This window comes from Danio rerio, chromosome 16, assembly GCF_049306965.1.
Source record: "Danio rerio strain Tuebingen ecotype United States chromosome 16, GRCz12tu, whole genome shotgun sequence".
NCBI lineage: Eukaryota > Metazoa > Chordata > Actinopteri > Cypriniformes > Danionidae > Danio > Danio rerio.
Genome location: NC_133191.1, coordinates 34,582,543 through 34,599,528, shown reverse-complemented (window position 1 = coordinate 34,599,528; position 16,986 = coordinate 34,582,543). Strand labels below are relative to the sequence as shown.

Below are 16,986 nucleotides of genomic sequence, written 5' to 3'. Positions count from 1 at the left end.
GCCACAGGGGATGATGAAGCGCTGTTGATGTTGGATAACAGAAGCAGATGGAGAGGGAAGGACTGAGGTAAATGATCTGAGAGCACTAGACCGGTTTCAGTTCACAGACTTTCTATTGAGCGAAATATGGCTGAGCTGAAAACAGGGATCCAATGAGTGTGGGAGACTTTACTGAGAGTTTATGGGGGCGAGACCAAGAACAATGCCTATGACGGTCTTAGGATAGTGTTTTTCAGCATTACAGAAAATATGTCATTTTAACTTGGGTTTAGATAAGATCCCTTATTATCATTTTTATGTTTAGTACACATTGTATGATACACTGCAGTTTTATTGTCTGATGCTTTAAATGGCCAAACTCTCTAAAGAGTGATACATTCTGATTGGCCGTTGTTCAATCAGCAGAAAAAAGGTTCTAAATATGATTTTAAAAATATAGTTTTTTTAGTGCTGTTATTGTTATGGCTGTGATGTTGACTGAAGTTCTTCTGTCTTTTAGGATTTTTAGAACTACACTCACTGAACACTTTAATAGGACTTATGTCCGACTGCTTGTAAACACAAATGTCTAATCAGTCAATCACATGGCATGTAGACATGGTCAATACCTTGTAGGGTAAGAATTTTGTATCAACAACATAAAAGGATGGATCCATCCTGCCTTGTATCAACGGTTCAGGCTGGTGGTGGTAGTTTAATAGTGTGGGGGATATTTTCTTGGCACACTTTAAGCCCATTAGCACCAATTAAGCAATGTGTCAGCGCAACAGCAGTATTGCCACAGTATTTTTGCTGACCATGTTTATTCCTTTATCATCTCAGACAGTTTTTTTTTTAAACATGACAATGAGTTCACTTTACTCAAATGGCCTCCAGTCACCAGATCTCAATCCAATAGAGCACCTTTGTGGGATGTGGTGGAACAGGAGATTGGTTTTATAACTTGTTAGGTAGAACTTGCAGCACATTTGAACTCTCTTGGCCACCGTAGTTAAAGGTTCAAACCAAGGTAATGCTGATGACCAAGGGCAGGCATGTGTGTGTGTGTGTGTGTGTGTGTGTGTGTGTGTGTGTGTGTGTGTGTGTGTGTGTGTGTGTGTGTGTGTGTGTGTGTGTGTGTGTGTGTGTGTGTGTGTGTGTGTGGCTACAGGTAAAATAGAGGACAGTGTCTGAGATCTACCTGCAGATCTCATCTAGACAGAACTTTACTACTGCCTCATTTCCTTATTCATCTCTCAGTCTAACTCAGAGATGCTGAAGTAGATTCTACAACCCTGGTTTATACACTGTAAAAGATTATATGATCAATTAGTCCTGACAGATTTTTTTTAGGTCATTGTAACTTATTAAGCTAGATTAATCATGTTCTAACTTAATTTGATAAGTTACACAAGCTGAAGCTGTTTTAAGTCAGTTTAACTTAATATAAGTTCAATGGACTCATAAGGTTAATTTGATAGCGTGAACATTTCAGGCAACCAGGTTTTTTTAGTAACACTTTAGTTCAGGTCACATTTCATGCCTTTAACTACTGGCTTATTACCTGCCTATTATTAAGATATTAACTGTTCATTAGTAGTTATAAAGTATGATGTAATTCTACATCCCTAATCTTACCCAAAATCTAAACCCAGCTACTACTTTACTAACTATTAATAAACGGTTAATTAGTACTTTATTAAGCTAGTAGTGTTAGTTAATGGTTGGTTAATATTGTGAATTGTGACCTTAACTGAAGTGTTACAGATTTGTTTACAGTGGAGAAACTTTGGTTTTAAACAATGTTTTTATTTTTTTATTTGGCATAAATAAATAAGAACAACAATAATTAGCCTATGTTACAGTATAAAAAACAAAAACAAACGTTGAGACAGGGATGTTTGCAAACATCATTCTGAAATCTGAAAAGAAAAGCTTTGCTGTTTCTCACATCAATATATAGCTATGGGAAAAAAAATCAGGAGACCAGACTTGAAAATTCTAAGCTTGTTTGAATTTACAATTGATAGCTATGTGTTTAATTAAAACATTATATATGTTTTTTTTTTTCTTTAGTGTATAATGCTGATATTTCTTCCAAACCGAAAAGATATCTAATAAATTAGAGCATTATTCTGAATAATACGATGTTTCTTCATGTTTATATTCATTTTCAGACAGCACAATTTTCTGGGAAAAGATGGCAACATTTTGATTTGAAATTCAGTAGACTGTTAACAGTCTTTTATAAAAAAAAAAAAAAAAAAAACTAATTTGAATATTTTACTTAAACCCATCTATAATAAATGCAGCGGATCCAGAGAAACTGAGAATTTTCAAGTGGCCTCTCTTGTTATATTTTTTCCTATAGCTATGGGTGCGTTTCCCATAACCATCGTTAGCCAACTAAGGTCGCAAGTTCCGTCGTTACAACCAGTTTGTTGATTTGCCATTTCCCAAATCCGTCGCTCCAACGAACATTCGCAAACTGTGTCGCAAACTTGAGGACTCGCAACTACAGCTCTGGAGCTGTAGTTAGAAACATAGTTCCTGGCTGTGTTCTATTCCCACTTATCTCCCCTATGCCCTATTCATTTAGAACATTCTAACATTTAAAGTAGAAATTATTAAAAATAAAAAAGCATTAAAGTCATTACTCTTAGGTGTAATTTGCTTTTAAACTATTTTTACAGTTCAGTTTTAGCGATCTTTATGTTTACAATTGTGCTCCCTTCTCAGTGCACTTTGAAAGCATTGATGTCATTTTGAACACAGCCTCATAATAAAAGCTATAGGTAACCTACTATTTAAAAGCAGAATTTATGTTACGTCTCCAAAGCTTGTAAAAACAAAAAAACAAACGTTTATTCTTTTAATTTAAAGTTATTTATTATACATTATTTATTAAACATCTGTATGGGCCTGTTGGCTAGAACTTTCTGCAGAGGTTTGAATGTGTCAAATTGTAAAAGGAGATTAAAAAAAAAGTAAATAAATAAATAAACAATATCCTACTTAATAATAGTAATCATAAGTATGATTTTTTACATTTCTAATAAATAATAAATATTACATTTTATTTTAGAATAAATAGCCTCATTATTTATTTATTTTATTTATATGATTTATATGATATTAGAATACGTATTAGCTTTTGTAATTGATATGATTTAGAATAGAATATTTAATGTTCAACTTCTCAATAATATTAGTAAAGCAAACATAGGCCCCTATATGTTTAAGTTAATATGAAAAGCGAGTTTACTTTTTTTTACCAAATCTAGTATTGGATTTTATTTTAAATGCGTGTTTGTGTAAAACAATATAATTTGCACAAAGAAATTATTGGTTTTTCTCTGAAGGAGTAGTTACTCCACCCAGTTTAGAGCGTCATTATGGGCGTTTTACGTTATAACGTTACGTTTTAACATGGTTCAAATGATGGATCTGCGACAGAGAAACTTTGGGTTTTGGGAAACACTCGTCACTACATAGATCTCTTCCCAATTGATGCATTGTACTATGATAGTTCAGCCGCAAGTTACGTGGTTGTTTGGGAAACGCACCCCTGATAAAGTTCAGTGTAGGTCATAAACATAGATTCAATACAGATCATACAATGAAAAAGAAAAGCCATTGGAACAACTTAAACAAATATACTTTAACTTGTTACACCTAAACAATTGATTACACTGAAATTGTAATAAATCAAGTTAAAACAACAAGTAACAAGCTGCAGTAATTTTGGTCAAGTTTAAATTTTTTCAGTGTTGACAAAAACAAAAAGGGCAGCAAGATTGTCATTTCATTTGTGTCTTTTTCTTTTACAAATAATTCTCATAATATTAATCAAGTTTTTTGACCCTTTTCATTTTTGTAAAACGGTAATTAACCTCTATGTAAAACGAAACACTAATGAGGTTATGGTAAAATTCACACAGATTTTGGCTTCTAAATATGGAAATGCATAAAGGCAGTGTAGCTGTCCATTACAATGCCATTCACAGAGGAAGTTATGCAGTGGATAAGCAGTGTTGCATTCCGTTCAACAGCTTATTTACAGAAAATTTACACTAAATGTGCAGTTCGTTCAGTTCATCTTCTTCAGACAGATGTGCTGCTCTTCATTAGCTTCTTAGCACAGTTTTCCTTTCTCTGTCTTTGTTCTGAAAGAAAAGAAAACAAAGTGGTCACGGAATGACTAGTTTGTATATTAAAGGGTCTTTATACATCTTGTACGTCCATTCGTTTTACAGACACATAAAAACAATTATCTCGTTAGGTTTTTAAACACATTAGGACACTGATGAGCAGTTGCACTCTGACCGTCATTACCCGCTGGTCAGATTTATTCAGACGTCTGGACCTTAATCAGGACCATCTAAATGATAGATCTGGTTTAGGGAATCTGATCACCTCAGAGTGTTGGGGGTCTGACTGTAACGTCATCTTTGAACACAGGTCACACATCCACCTGGTACATATTAGGCAGTATTGGTGCTGTGTGTGTGGTGCCACTTTATTTCTAAAATACAAAAAGGTAGATCTGTTTATTAACAATTTTGGGTTTTCCATTTATTTACAATTGTGAATTGCTTTATAGTAGCTTGCTCTGTCTCTATTGACTTTTGATGTTGAAAATTGAACTCTATATACTCTCTTTATAAAGTGACTTTTATTGACATTTTTGTAGTTTGAAATAATATAATGTATAATAAATCATACATGGGGAAATAAGTCTGTAGATGAATAGAAAACGTACTGGAAGTTTACTGGAAGTCCTTTGAATTGTAAAATATTAAAAGTGTTCTTAAAAGTCACTTTTTTAAAGCTTTTTCAGGTTGTTGAAGAAAGATCAAGGTTCCATAATGCAATTCAAAAGCATAAATAAAATAAAAATTATAAAATAATAACATGAATCACAAAATACGGAAAACTAACAATTTATGGAACTTTTTTTTTTTTACAGTGTAGACAAAATAAATAACTGACTTTATATTTTCATATAGAATTACATTTACTGCCCATCTGATATTGCATAAAGGCAATGAGTAAACTGAGCATTTAGCCAGAATTCACCAAGAAGACATCAGAGATTTATTGGTAAAACTGAAAAAAAAAAAAAAAGATTTATTTTAAACTAAAATACAAAGACAACATGTTTACAGGCAATGTTTCAGATCAGAAAGGATTGTAATGTGTATGTGTCTGTGTGTGTGCGTGCTTGCGTGTGTGTACAGTTGAGGTCAGAATTATTAGCCCCCCTGATTTTTTCCTAAATTTCTGTTCAACGGAGAGAAGATTTGATTTTCTAAACATAATAGTTTTAAAAACTCATCTCTAATAATTGATGTATTTGATCTTTGTCATGATGACAATAAATAATATTTTACTAGATATTTTTTGAGATGCTTCTATACAGCTTAAAGTGACATTAAAAGGCTTAACTAGGTTAATTAGGTTAACTAGGCAGGTAAAGGGAATTAGGCAAGTTATTGTATAAAGATGGTTTGTTCGGTAGACTATGAGGAGCTAATGATTTTGACCTTAAAATGTTTTTTTTTTTTAATGTAAAGCTGCTTTCATTCTAGCCGAAATAATACAAATAAGACTTTCTCCAGAAGAGAAAATATTATCAGACATACTGTGAAAATTTCTTTGCTCTGTTTAACATCATTTGGCAAATATTTGAAAAAGAAAAAAAAAAAAATCAAAGGAGGCCAATAATTCTGACTTCAACTGTATATATATATATATATATATATATATATATATATCTATATATATATATTTTTTTTTATATTTTTCATTTCTTTTATGACCAAACACCTGCTTTGATTGTGCTCCTTTTTGTATTAAGATGTATCACTGCCACCTATTATGGGATACTTATGTTTTGCATAGTGCTGTATTTTATGTGATTGCGGAGATTAATATGTATTAGAAACAATGACTTACAGCTGTTTTTGATTATTTAGTAAATTATTATATATTGTTTTTCACGTGAGTTGCATTCTACACCTTTTTTTGCAATATGCTATTGGCCATTGTAAGATATCTTGTGGTCACAATTTATTTTAAGGGGTAGTTTGCCCCAATATGAAAAATCTGTCATCGTTTACTTATGAAAAACTGTACAAAAGCATGCACATCCCTCTTAACTGGGTGCTCAGCCAAAAAACGCAAAAGGTGCAAATTAGATATTCATCAAATCCGGCAACACCAAAGCTCCAAAAATACAAATTTATCAAATTAAAAAGGCTGACACAAAGTGTGTAACGTTTCGAGCCACACGGCTCTTCATCAGACACAGCCACGCTCGTCATCATTTACTTAACCATTACTCTTTTTCCATACCAGTTTTTTTCCTGATGAACTCAAAAGAAGATATTTTAAATAATGCATAAAACCTGTAACCATTGACATATTAAGAAAACAAATACAGTGCAAAATCTGTGGTTATGGGTTTCTGACATGTTTCAAGATTTTGTTCAACAGAACAAAAACTGGTGTGGGACAAGCAAAAGGTGACAAAATGACAGCAAAATAAAAATATTTTTTGGGTGAACTATCCCTTAAAGGTAAAGTTCTCATAACAAACCATTAATTATGAACTCATAATTTGCTGCTTTATTAATTGGTTTTGAGGTAGAAGTTAGATTTAGGTATTGGGTAGGATATGAGAGATGTAGAATAAGATTATGCAGAATATGCACTTCATAAGTCCTAATAAACAGCCAACATCTTGATAATAAGCCACTAGATAATATAGTCACAATTGGTTCTTAAAGCAAAGAACCACCAAAAATGAACCTAATATTAAACTCATAACCCCACATAAAAAATAAGTGGTTTCAGCTGATAAAACAAAGACTTTTAAATGTTTGCTGTTAAAAACTGACAAATTTTAAGTTTGAGATCATCAGCTCATTAATTGTTAGCAGCCGATGAAATTTAGATTAATAAATAAATCATTCTCCATAGCCCATCAAACGTGCCTATATTATTCCAGTAATAGCATATGAAATACTAGATGAAAGGATGAATCTGGAGTGTTTTCATTAAACTGTGGTGTTTAAAGGGTCTGTTCAGGATTAGTCGTCGTAATGATGATGAGGGTGTTGAAGGCTTTGGTGAAACTCAGGACACACGTGAACTGCGCAGGAAGACATTCGGGTTGTCAGGGGGAAAGACCAGATGTTTCTAGTGTGCTGCACAAACACAGCAGACACATAGTTGCCTGTGCACATTTTGTATACTTCTGTATGAGAGTTTTTGTCTAGAGCCAAATGAGTCGTTTGTTTTCATCACAGAGGGTCATGTAAACACTTTTGTTCCGAATGCGGTAGATGCTAATTAATGTGGTTGAAGTCAGACCAAGCATATTAAGATTTTCGCCAGGATTCAGTGCCAAAATGATCCATATTGATGATCTGATGACATCATGAAATTATGCAAATGAAAGCTCAAAAAGCTCTGCATACATATCTGCTCATCTGTCATTTGCACACTTAAAACACTTCATTGTATCAGGAACTATAACAATAGGATAAATGGCACTTTCATTTTTAACATCATTCTTTCTTTTTCAAACAAATAATAAAGGTGATATTTTCAATTCAATTCATCTTCTATAGCGCTTTTACAATGTAGATTGTCAAAGCCGGTTTACATAGAAGTTCTAGAAAAGTCCAGATTTCAGAGTTCAAGATGGAAGAATGCTTCTTAAATTCAATAAAAGTCAAAGAGGTCTAGTTAGGACTGTGCAATATGACAATATATATTGGATCTACCATTTAAAAAGCTATTTAATAGCTTTATTTTGTGGTGTTGCAAAATACATTGTTTATGGTTATACTTTCTCATCATTTGGAGGCAATCTTGGACACAGCTTGAAATATGAAAAACTGTTTGGTGAGAAAGTTGTATACCTATAAAAGTTACATTTTTATATTTTTTAAAGTTGAGGCATTTAGTCATTCATTCAGTATTTTCTTTTCAGCTTAGTCCCTTTATTAATCAGGGGTCGCCACAGTGGAATGAACCGCCAACTTATACAGCATATGTTTTACACAGGAGATGCCCTTCCAGCTGCAAACCCAACACTGGGAAGCACCCATACATTCTTGCATTCACACAAATACACTACAGCCAATTTAGCTTATTCATTTCACCTTTAGCGCATGTCTTTGGACTGTGGGGAAACCGGAGCACCCAGAGGGAACCCGCACCAACATGGGAGAACATGCAAACTCCATACTGTTTTTATTTTTACTTTTTCTTACATTTTACGGGTGATAACAGACAAACAGACGTTTCGGCACAAAGCCTTCCTCAGTGCTGTGAAGATTATAAGTTATTGTGTGATTAATTGATAATGAAATGAGAGTGACGGTTTAACTAATTGCGCATTGTGATTGACTATGGAATAAAAGGGTGGAGTTGGAGAATGTGTCACACACTGAGGAAGGCTTTGTGCCGAAACGTCTGTTTGTCTGTTATCACCCGTAAAATGTAAGAAAAAGTAAAAATAAAAACAGTATGAAGCAATTGAGTGTGAATCATTACCTTCTTTTGAATAATAGTAACGATTAGATTAACGCACCAAACCAAAGAAGTAACTAAAAAAAAGCGCAAGCGCGCAGGACAAACTTCAGTAACTCAGAACATGCAAACTCCACACAGAAATGCCAACTGGCCCAGCCAGAGCTCGAACCAGCAACCTTCTTGCTATAATTTCATTATTATTTCAACATTTGTAATTTAATTGGATTTGTACACCACTAGCTTTACTTAAAAAAAAGCTGAAATATATTTCAAAGTTTCTGAAGAGTCATAAATTCAAACAGGTTTGCTATAGTAAGAAAAGATGGCAAAATTGTCATTTTGGGTAAAAAAAAAAATCTCTGATAATATTCTGTAATTTGGCATCACTAATGATGTGCTGACCTTTAACCTTTGATCTTTCAATTAAATGTAAATAATTTACTATTTATTTAACACCAAGCATTCCAAAATTTGACAAATTTATGAATGTGGTTCAGATCTGACCTCTAATAACATGATATGTTTTGACAGCTATGTTCCATTAAGCCACTCACCAGTCGTCTCTGGTTACTGAGGCAGAAGGTGCAGATCTGTCTGGGCTGTGAGTTTTCAGAGTCCGGGCTGGGTGTTGAGCTCTTGGAGACGTTGTGGTGGTGATGAAACAAGGAGCCAGAGCTCCTGAGGCAGGGCTGACCGTCTCCACACTCCTCTCCAACCAGCAGGACATTCCCCAAATGCGAGATGTAGCTAGAGGCCAAACGCAGGGTCTCGATCTTGGAGAGCTTCCTGTCAGCCGGTTCTGTAGGTATCAGCGTCCTCAGAGCAGTGAACGCTGTGTTCACACTGTTCGTTCGTTCTCGCTCTCTGGCGTTAGCAGTGTTTCGCTGTCGTACCTCAGTGATCGGAGTACAGAGTTCAGTGGGAATTGCTAACGGCCGGCAGCTGTACCTCTTCTTGCGTACACCCAGCTTAAAGGAACCATAGCCATGGCTGGACGTTCTGAAAGACTTGTCCTCAGATCCAGAACCCTCGCTGCCGTTGTCATCATCTTCAGAGTGCATGTTGATCTCAGAACACAAGTAATGACCTGGGGTTGGGCGCACCATCGCAAAAGACATGCCTCAGTACTGAAGCTTAGTTTCGATTTTACACCCAAGTGTAGAATCCTTCTAGTCTAGACAAAAGTGAACCGTATCCCTGTTTCTAATCACACACCCAAGCATCAGCATGCACAACTTCTTTAGAATGAAGAACCAGTCCTGCTTTAGGGATCCAATCAATCCAGCGATGCTTGACTCACTCATTCATAAGAAATACTCTTTTCGCCACTGTCACTTTTTTTAGTCAAGCCTCCTCCCAGAATCTGTGTGTTTGAATGAGTTTGTGAGCTCCAGCTCCTTCAGTTCCACGTGTGATTTCGGCTGAGCGTTTCCTTATGCCTTGGATTTATAGTCAGGGGGTGTGGCTGGGGTCCCTTCGCTCTCTCTTCAACCACTGTAGATGTGAAATCCAATGAGCAAGAGGGAGGAATGAAAGAAAACCCTCTCAGTCTTTCTCCTTCTGTCTCTTTCACTCCACATGAGGATTTTGTTTTTTAAAAATTGACCCTGAAATGGTTCCACTGAAGATTAATCTATGTGATAGATTGGTTAGGTTTTTTTCGGTGTATTAAATTTCTTTCTCACTGAGGTTTCAATTCAATCCATTAACTCTACGTCTTTTTTTTTTTAGGTCCTCTCACTCTTTGTCAAAAGCATGAATCGCCTTGGCCAGATGCTCATGAATCAATCTGGTTGTGTGGATGTTAGCCCAGATCGTTTTTGCCTTTGGCACCGCAGTCACAGGAGGCCTAACAAATGATTGCACAGTAATATCTCAGAATTATGCAACATTCATAATATAAATTCTTCATCATTCATAAAATGGTTCTTGCGCATGGAGAATGTCCACTAGCAGCTCTAGTGCTGATTAATCAGGAAGTGCCCTGGGCTGAGGCGGGTTTTCACTGTAAGCAGACATGATGAGGCTCATAATGGCTGAGTGGAGGTGATTGGTGGATTGGTTGTTTGAAAAGCTTTATGTCAATCATGGGCACACTGACATTTTCACTTGGCATTCTTGTCAAACGGTGCCAAATATTTTGAGACATTACAGGATGTTAATGCACTTACATTTACCATTCCGGTCTTTTCAATTATACATTCTGAGGTGTGCTTGAAAGATGATTACAGCTCTGGAAAAACTTACAAGACCACAGATATTATTGGTTCTCTTGATATGTTCATTCATTCATTTTCCTTCAGCTTAGTCTCTATTTCAGAGGTCGCCACCGAGGAATGAACCACCAACTATTCCGGCATACATTTTACAAAGCAGATGCTATTTCAGCCGCAACCCAGTTTACACACTCATTCCCACACACACTCATACACCGGCGAATTTAGTTAATTCAATTTACAATTCATACACTTCATGTAACATCATCATCAGCTGCCAAAGTTATAACACCATCTAGTCCAGCCGGAATACACACCAGCGACCTTCTTGTTCTACAATCTAGTAATAAACTGCTACTATTAATACATGGTAACAGATTGGTTCATTCAAAAATGAGAATTCTGTTATTCGTTTATGTCCTTCACTCACACCTCACTCAACTGCCATTCTTGTTCATAGTTTAGTCACCTTCCGTTTAGACTACTGTAATTCCCTTCTGTTTGGCCTCCCTAATAAAACCCTTCTTAAATTACAATTGGTACACAACGCTGCAGCTCGTATTATTCCACCCATTCTACCACAGCTTCATTGGCTTGCCATCTTTTTCAGAATTAATTATAAATTCTCATCTTGATAGCCATCCACAATCTTGCTCCTCCATACCTTACTAGTCTTATTCATATCACCTCACCATTTCAAACACTCAGGTCATCTTCTTCCATTCACCTCACTGTTTCCTCTGTCCGCCTTGACAACACAGAGAGCAGAGCCTTCAGCCACTCTGCTCCTCAGCTTTGGAATTCACATCCTCCTGGTCTCCATGATTTAAACTCTCTTTTACAATTTTAATCTAAACTCGAAACACTTCTGTTGAGAACAACCTACTCTCTTTAACTCAGCTGCACTTTTAAAACTGCATTGTATTCTATTGACTTTTATATTGTGTTTGTATTTGAACTGACTGTTCTTGCTGTCTTGTAATTCATTTATTTATTTATTTATTTATTTATTGGTCTTCCAATATTAAACAAAGGTCTCTGGAACACAAATTAAGATATTTTGGATTACATTTGAGAGCACTCTCATCCTTCACAGCAATGGTCCAGAGACATACAAAGTTCAGAAAAAAAAAAAACAGTAACACTTTATTTTGATAGTCCATTTTAGTATTAGTAGACTGTCTGTTTAATATATGTTGATACTGCTACTTCATCAGAAATATAACTGACTATAAGAAACTTTGCAAGTACATGTCAGTTTACACTAACCCTAACTCCAGCCTAACAGTCTACTTATAATCTAATGAGAAATACTTGCAATGTAATTTCAATTCAACAAATGGACTATCAAAATAAAGTGTGAACCAAATAATTGTCAAAATCTTCCATGTGACTTCAGTTGTTCAACTGTAATTAATCCAAGCTACAAGTACACATTTGTACACACAAAAAAAAACATAAAAAAAACTAACTTTAACTCTGACTTTAACGAGACTAAGCCGAAGGAAAATGAATGAATGAATTTGCCTATAAAAAAAATCTGTCTTTCTGGAAAAAACAACAACAACAACAATAAAGTTGGCTATAGAAAATGATTGGCACCAACTTAATTAGTATTTTTTAAAATATAAACAGTAAAATCACAATAAACATGTACAATAAAGTTTTTTAAACTGAGACAAGATTTAAATTTAAGTTAATTCATAAAATCTGTTGCAAATGTGGGTTTAGATACATGGTTTGCATTAGCTAAAGGAAAAGGAATAGTGTAAAAAAATTGGTAGGTTGAAAAATTATTTGCATGATAAATATGCAAAGAAAAGTGCTCAAAAACAATGTCCAATTTGAGCAATATTTCAAATAAAGAAACCTGTTTCATTTAAAGCATTTTGACTAGACAAAGAAGGGGACAATTGGGGAAAAATACTTGTTTTTTTAAGAGTAGATTTTATGGATTGCACAATGTAGTATTGAATGTAAATGAATTAAGTTTTTGCCTTCCTAAAGTATAATTCTGAACTGCTTAATCAAAATAATATTAATTTATTAATTACAGTTTCACTTCTGTAACCAATGTCTATAAATCTGTTTCACATTTGAATAATGCCACTCTATGTAATTTAAGGTTGTACCTTCAAACTGTTTAGTTGGTTTTACTGGTTTTACTGTCCTACAATTGCTGAAGAATGAGGAATCCTCTGAAGCAGAAGTAACATGCAGGTTTCCATCACACTGCAAGTGGTCAACCAATCACAAAAGACTGTGCCATGTGACCAATCACAGCAGAGTAGGCTCTAGAAAAGGGTTTAGATAAAAAAAAGAGCAAGTCTTCCAAACAATCTCTTAAAAATCTATCAGAAAAGAGGTAATATTTCATTCAGCATATTAACATTACAAACGAGCACAAACCCTTTGTATTAATGCTGAAACTTGATGTCTATAAATCAGAGCTGACCAGAAGTTCATTCTTCCCTACATCTGATTATCATTACTCTTTCTGGAACATCTGTGGTAAAACGTCATCCCAAATTTAAGTGCCCTTCTCCCTGTGCCCTGTGCAGTTGAACTTTTCTGGCATGGGTCGGAAAACTGTCAGAATCCATCACTAATCCTTTGCTCAGGAGCGCAGACGGTCGTTATGGAAGTCTGCCGGACATACGTCCAGTCAAGTACCCGGGGACTCGGCTGTCTAGCCATAGTTGGGGACAAGCCAGCAGGCAGAAACCACGCCTGACAGGACGGAGCCTCCGCAGCTGCCTCATTTACTGTAAGGAGAGAGGGATTTAGGGGTGGAGGGAAAGAGAGAGACCCTATCAGCTGGCTCAATTTAACCTGCAGATCACTTTACGTGTCATGCAACAGCTCTAATTAGTAATGAATTGTGACCTCATCAGTTAGACGTATAGACCAGGGATGGTTTTTCAATCTGTCTGAAATGGGGCAATGCTCTTTAAGAGGGGGTCACATAAGCTCAATGAAATAATTTGGCATTAAACTCAGCTCTCCTCCGCTGATGGGTAACTGCCTTCTGTGGCCTTGCCTCTGACTTCCAACCCCTCTATTTCAGGAGCAGAAGTGAAGTCAGTCTTCGCTGAAATTCCATGCCGTAATCGTCCCGTTCCTCGGAAGCCAAAGAATTCAGACGGCAAAGCAGGTCAGTGGGGTTTTGAGATGGAAAAATTGAACCGCTCTGAAACTTCTGGAATTCTGTGCCCTTCAGAGCATTTCTGACAGATCTTACCCTACAGAACCTCAGTGAAATATGTATTAAATAACATAAATATCAAATTAATATATAAAATCTCAATTACATAGAATTTAAATATTTATCTAAAGAAAGAAAAGAAGTGGAACAGTATTTCACGTGAATATACTATGCACATACAATACAGTATAGTGTAAAATAGTATATAGAAATATATTTTTAAACAACAAATATAATAAAATAAATGATATTGTTTTTATTAAATGGAGAGGAAAATATGGAACAATAAAGATAAGATGAACATAGTATATGTGGGTTTATGGGTGTCTTAAAGGAACCTATCGTGCACTTTTTTACATAATGTAAAGTAAGTCTCTTATGTCTCTAGATTGTGTATGTGAAGTTTAAGCTCAAAATACCCCACAAATGATTTAACTCTTTGAAACTGCCTCTTTTAAGCTTTGATCCAAATTGTGCCGTTTTGGTTACCGTCGCTTTAAATTCAAACAAGATTGTGCTGTCAGCTCTCTTTTCAAAAGAGGATGGTGCTACAAATGCCTATGGCTGCGTCTGAAATCATCTTCTTCTCAGTAGGTACTGCATTTGAATTTAAATGTACTACTCGGCCGTTAGTAAAGTATGTTCTAGATAGTATGTTAGTACTATGAATGAAAATTGGACATTCTACATCTGTCTTTGTGTCATCATCACGTGACCTACCCGCGTCAATTGCGTCACTTCACTCCCATTCATGAATTCTCTTGCAGTGCATAAATGGGAAATCTGGCCTGAGGTAGTAGGTCATCCAAGTACTTCTCGCATACTGTTTTTCGAATTTTAGGAATTCGGACATACTACTCGGCTCACATACTGTGTTTAGTATGCTATATAGTATGGAAGTATGTGATTTCGGACACAGCTTAAGTGTCAGCATATGGCAAATGGCAGCTTCTCACTCAGGGCTGTCTATGCTAATGAGGGAAACATTGTCACTAATGGGCGGGGCTTTCCTTCTTCCTTGACATACTAAGGGAGAATCAAAGTCTTTTTATAAAGTGTGATTAAAAAAAATATTATTAATAATCCCCCCTCTTGGCTGCACATTGAGTCTGTCTCGTGCAATAAGTCGTCCTCTTTGGCTGCTCTTTTATGCCTCCCATATACAATGACCCCAATTAAATATTCAAATAATATAATTGTAAAAAAAATTTGGACCCAATTTTTGCGCCATTTTGGTTTTCATAATATCTCTTTATTATCCCCAATACACTCCAATCTTCTGTTTTACCCTTCTATCTTGGACAGTGCTTATGCCTCATGGAGAGATCTTGGATTGGCTTCTTTTGGTGATCTTTACATTGACGGTGTTTTTGCCTCTTTTGGTCAGTTGGCCTCTCAATTTAATGTCCCTAAATCCAATTTTTTCAGATACTTACAAACTCGAGATTTTGTGCGCAAAAAATTTGTTAAATTTCCAAATGCACCGCCAACTTCAGATCTAGACACAATACTGGGCATAGATCCCTGTGCTAAAGGTTCAATTTCTAAATTATTTAATATAATTGTTAATCTTCAATTTTCTTCTGATAATTTACGGACCACCTGGTCTCAAGACATGGGAATTGAGATTACAGAGGAGACATGGAAAGCGGTCTTGAACAGGGTTAACTCCTCCTCAATCTGTGCACGTCACAGGCTTATACAATGCAAGGTAGTGCATAGAGCTCATTGGTCCAAAAGCAGGCTAGCTCGCATCAATCCGTCTATAGACCCTGAGTGCGACAGGTGTCATTCTGGTACAGCTACTTTATTTCATATGTTTTGGTCCTGTCCTTCCCTGCTTTCCTTTTGGAGACAAATATTTCTCTCGCTATCAGCTATTACCACTGTTGATATCCCACCATGTCCAATTATTGGTTTATTTGGGGTTCTTCCGCCCGACCACACTTTACCCTCTAATTTTGTTGACTTTGTAGCTTTCTTAACTCTTCTGGCTAGGCGATTAATTCTTCTGAACTGGAAGAGCCCACACCCTCCTTCTCACTCTTGTTGGATAAGAAATGTTCTTTATTTTATGAAATTAGAAAAAATTAGGTACTCTCTTCACCGAACTAGCACTATTTTTATTAATTTATGGGAACCCCTTCGCAAATATGTCCAAACTCTTCAGCTTGACCCTGCTCCTTCTGATTGAGTCCCCACCCCCTAATGCCCAGCTTTTATGGGAAACTACTTCTGGTCAACACATTGTAGACTTGTTTTTTATGTATATAAGATTGCACTAGTGTTGTTGTTTTTTATTTTATTTATCTATTTATTTTTATTATCATATTTTTATTTATTATTGTTTATTTATTTTTATTATTACTATTTGCTCAAAATACTCTTCAGTATATTTGCATATTGTTACATGATTATGTCTTTGTAAATTTTTGTAATGTTTCATAATGTATAAATAAAACATAAAAAAATATATATATTATTAATGAATTTTTACCTATAAATTCACACATTATTGCCACATTACTGTGTTTAAGTCCCTTATAAAAGTGTTTTTTTTGCCTTATAGATCCCCTTTAAGTTAACTCCTCAGGAACAATATTGTGAAAGGACTACATACAAATATAGAATAATATAATATAAAAATAATGTACCAAATGTTTAAAGAACAAATACAGCATCATAGTAATATTGTGTATTAGAACTTGAGAAAAAATGTTTAATGTAGTTATTATGTAGATTGGCTACATTAACTTTTACATGTAAGTTTGAGTTAAATTAAAAGCGTTACTTGCTAGGTTTATAAAAAAAAAAAAAATACAACTCATTTAACAGCGAGTGGAAATAAATACATACACAAAAGATCAATATTGATCCATTTAATATGATAATTTATGTTTATAATTTTGTTGAGTGTTTACTAAAATTCTATCAAAAGTTATATTCCGGTAAATAAAAAAGTAAAGGAATCATAGATATTTGGGGTTTCTTGCCGTCATCATCTTTTGTGACAGGGTTTTCCCATTAGTGAAACCGGCA

The 16,986-nt window shown here is 35.2% G+C and overlaps 2 protein-coding genes across 3 annotated transcripts in view; one reads left to right on the top strand and one right to left on the bottom strand.

Annotated features, from left to right (window-relative positions):
* mroh1 (maestro heat-like repeat family member 1) overlaps window positions 1-16,986 on the top strand; it is a 139,006-nt gene that overhangs the window by 10,839 nt on the left and 111,181 nt on the right. For both annotated transcript variants that reach the window (XM_073926127.1, XM_073926128.1), the window contains one exon: window positions 13,810-13,896. The gene's annotated coding sequence lies outside the window, so the exon portion shown is untranslated. The remainder of the gene's footprint in view (window positions 1-13,809; window positions 13,897-16,986) is intronic.
* On the bottom strand, window positions 3,968-12,183 carry scxb (scleraxis bHLH transcription factor b). Its single transcript, XM_021472995.3, has 2 exons — window positions 9,081-12,183; window positions 3,968-4,145 (listed from the first exon to the last, which is right to left on the bottom strand). The coding sequence occupies exons 1-2, from the start codon at window positions 9,642-9,644 to the stop codon at window positions 4,107-4,109; spliced, it is 603 nt and encodes a 200-aa protein (XP_021328670.1). The 5' UTR covers window positions 9,645-12,183; the 3' UTR covers window positions 3,968-4,106.

What these genes read in the sequence shown, in the direction of transcription:
- scxb (XM_021472995.3), bottom strand. Translation starts at nt 9,644, where the DNA reads ATGTCTTTTGCGATGGTGCGCCCAACCCCAGGTCATTACTTGTGTTCT. An exon ending in TCAGTAACCAGAGACGACTG is followed by an intron (nt 4,146 to 9,080) that starts GTGAGTGGCTTA and finishes CTTTTCTTTCAG; the next exon opens with AACAAAGACAGAGAAAGGAA.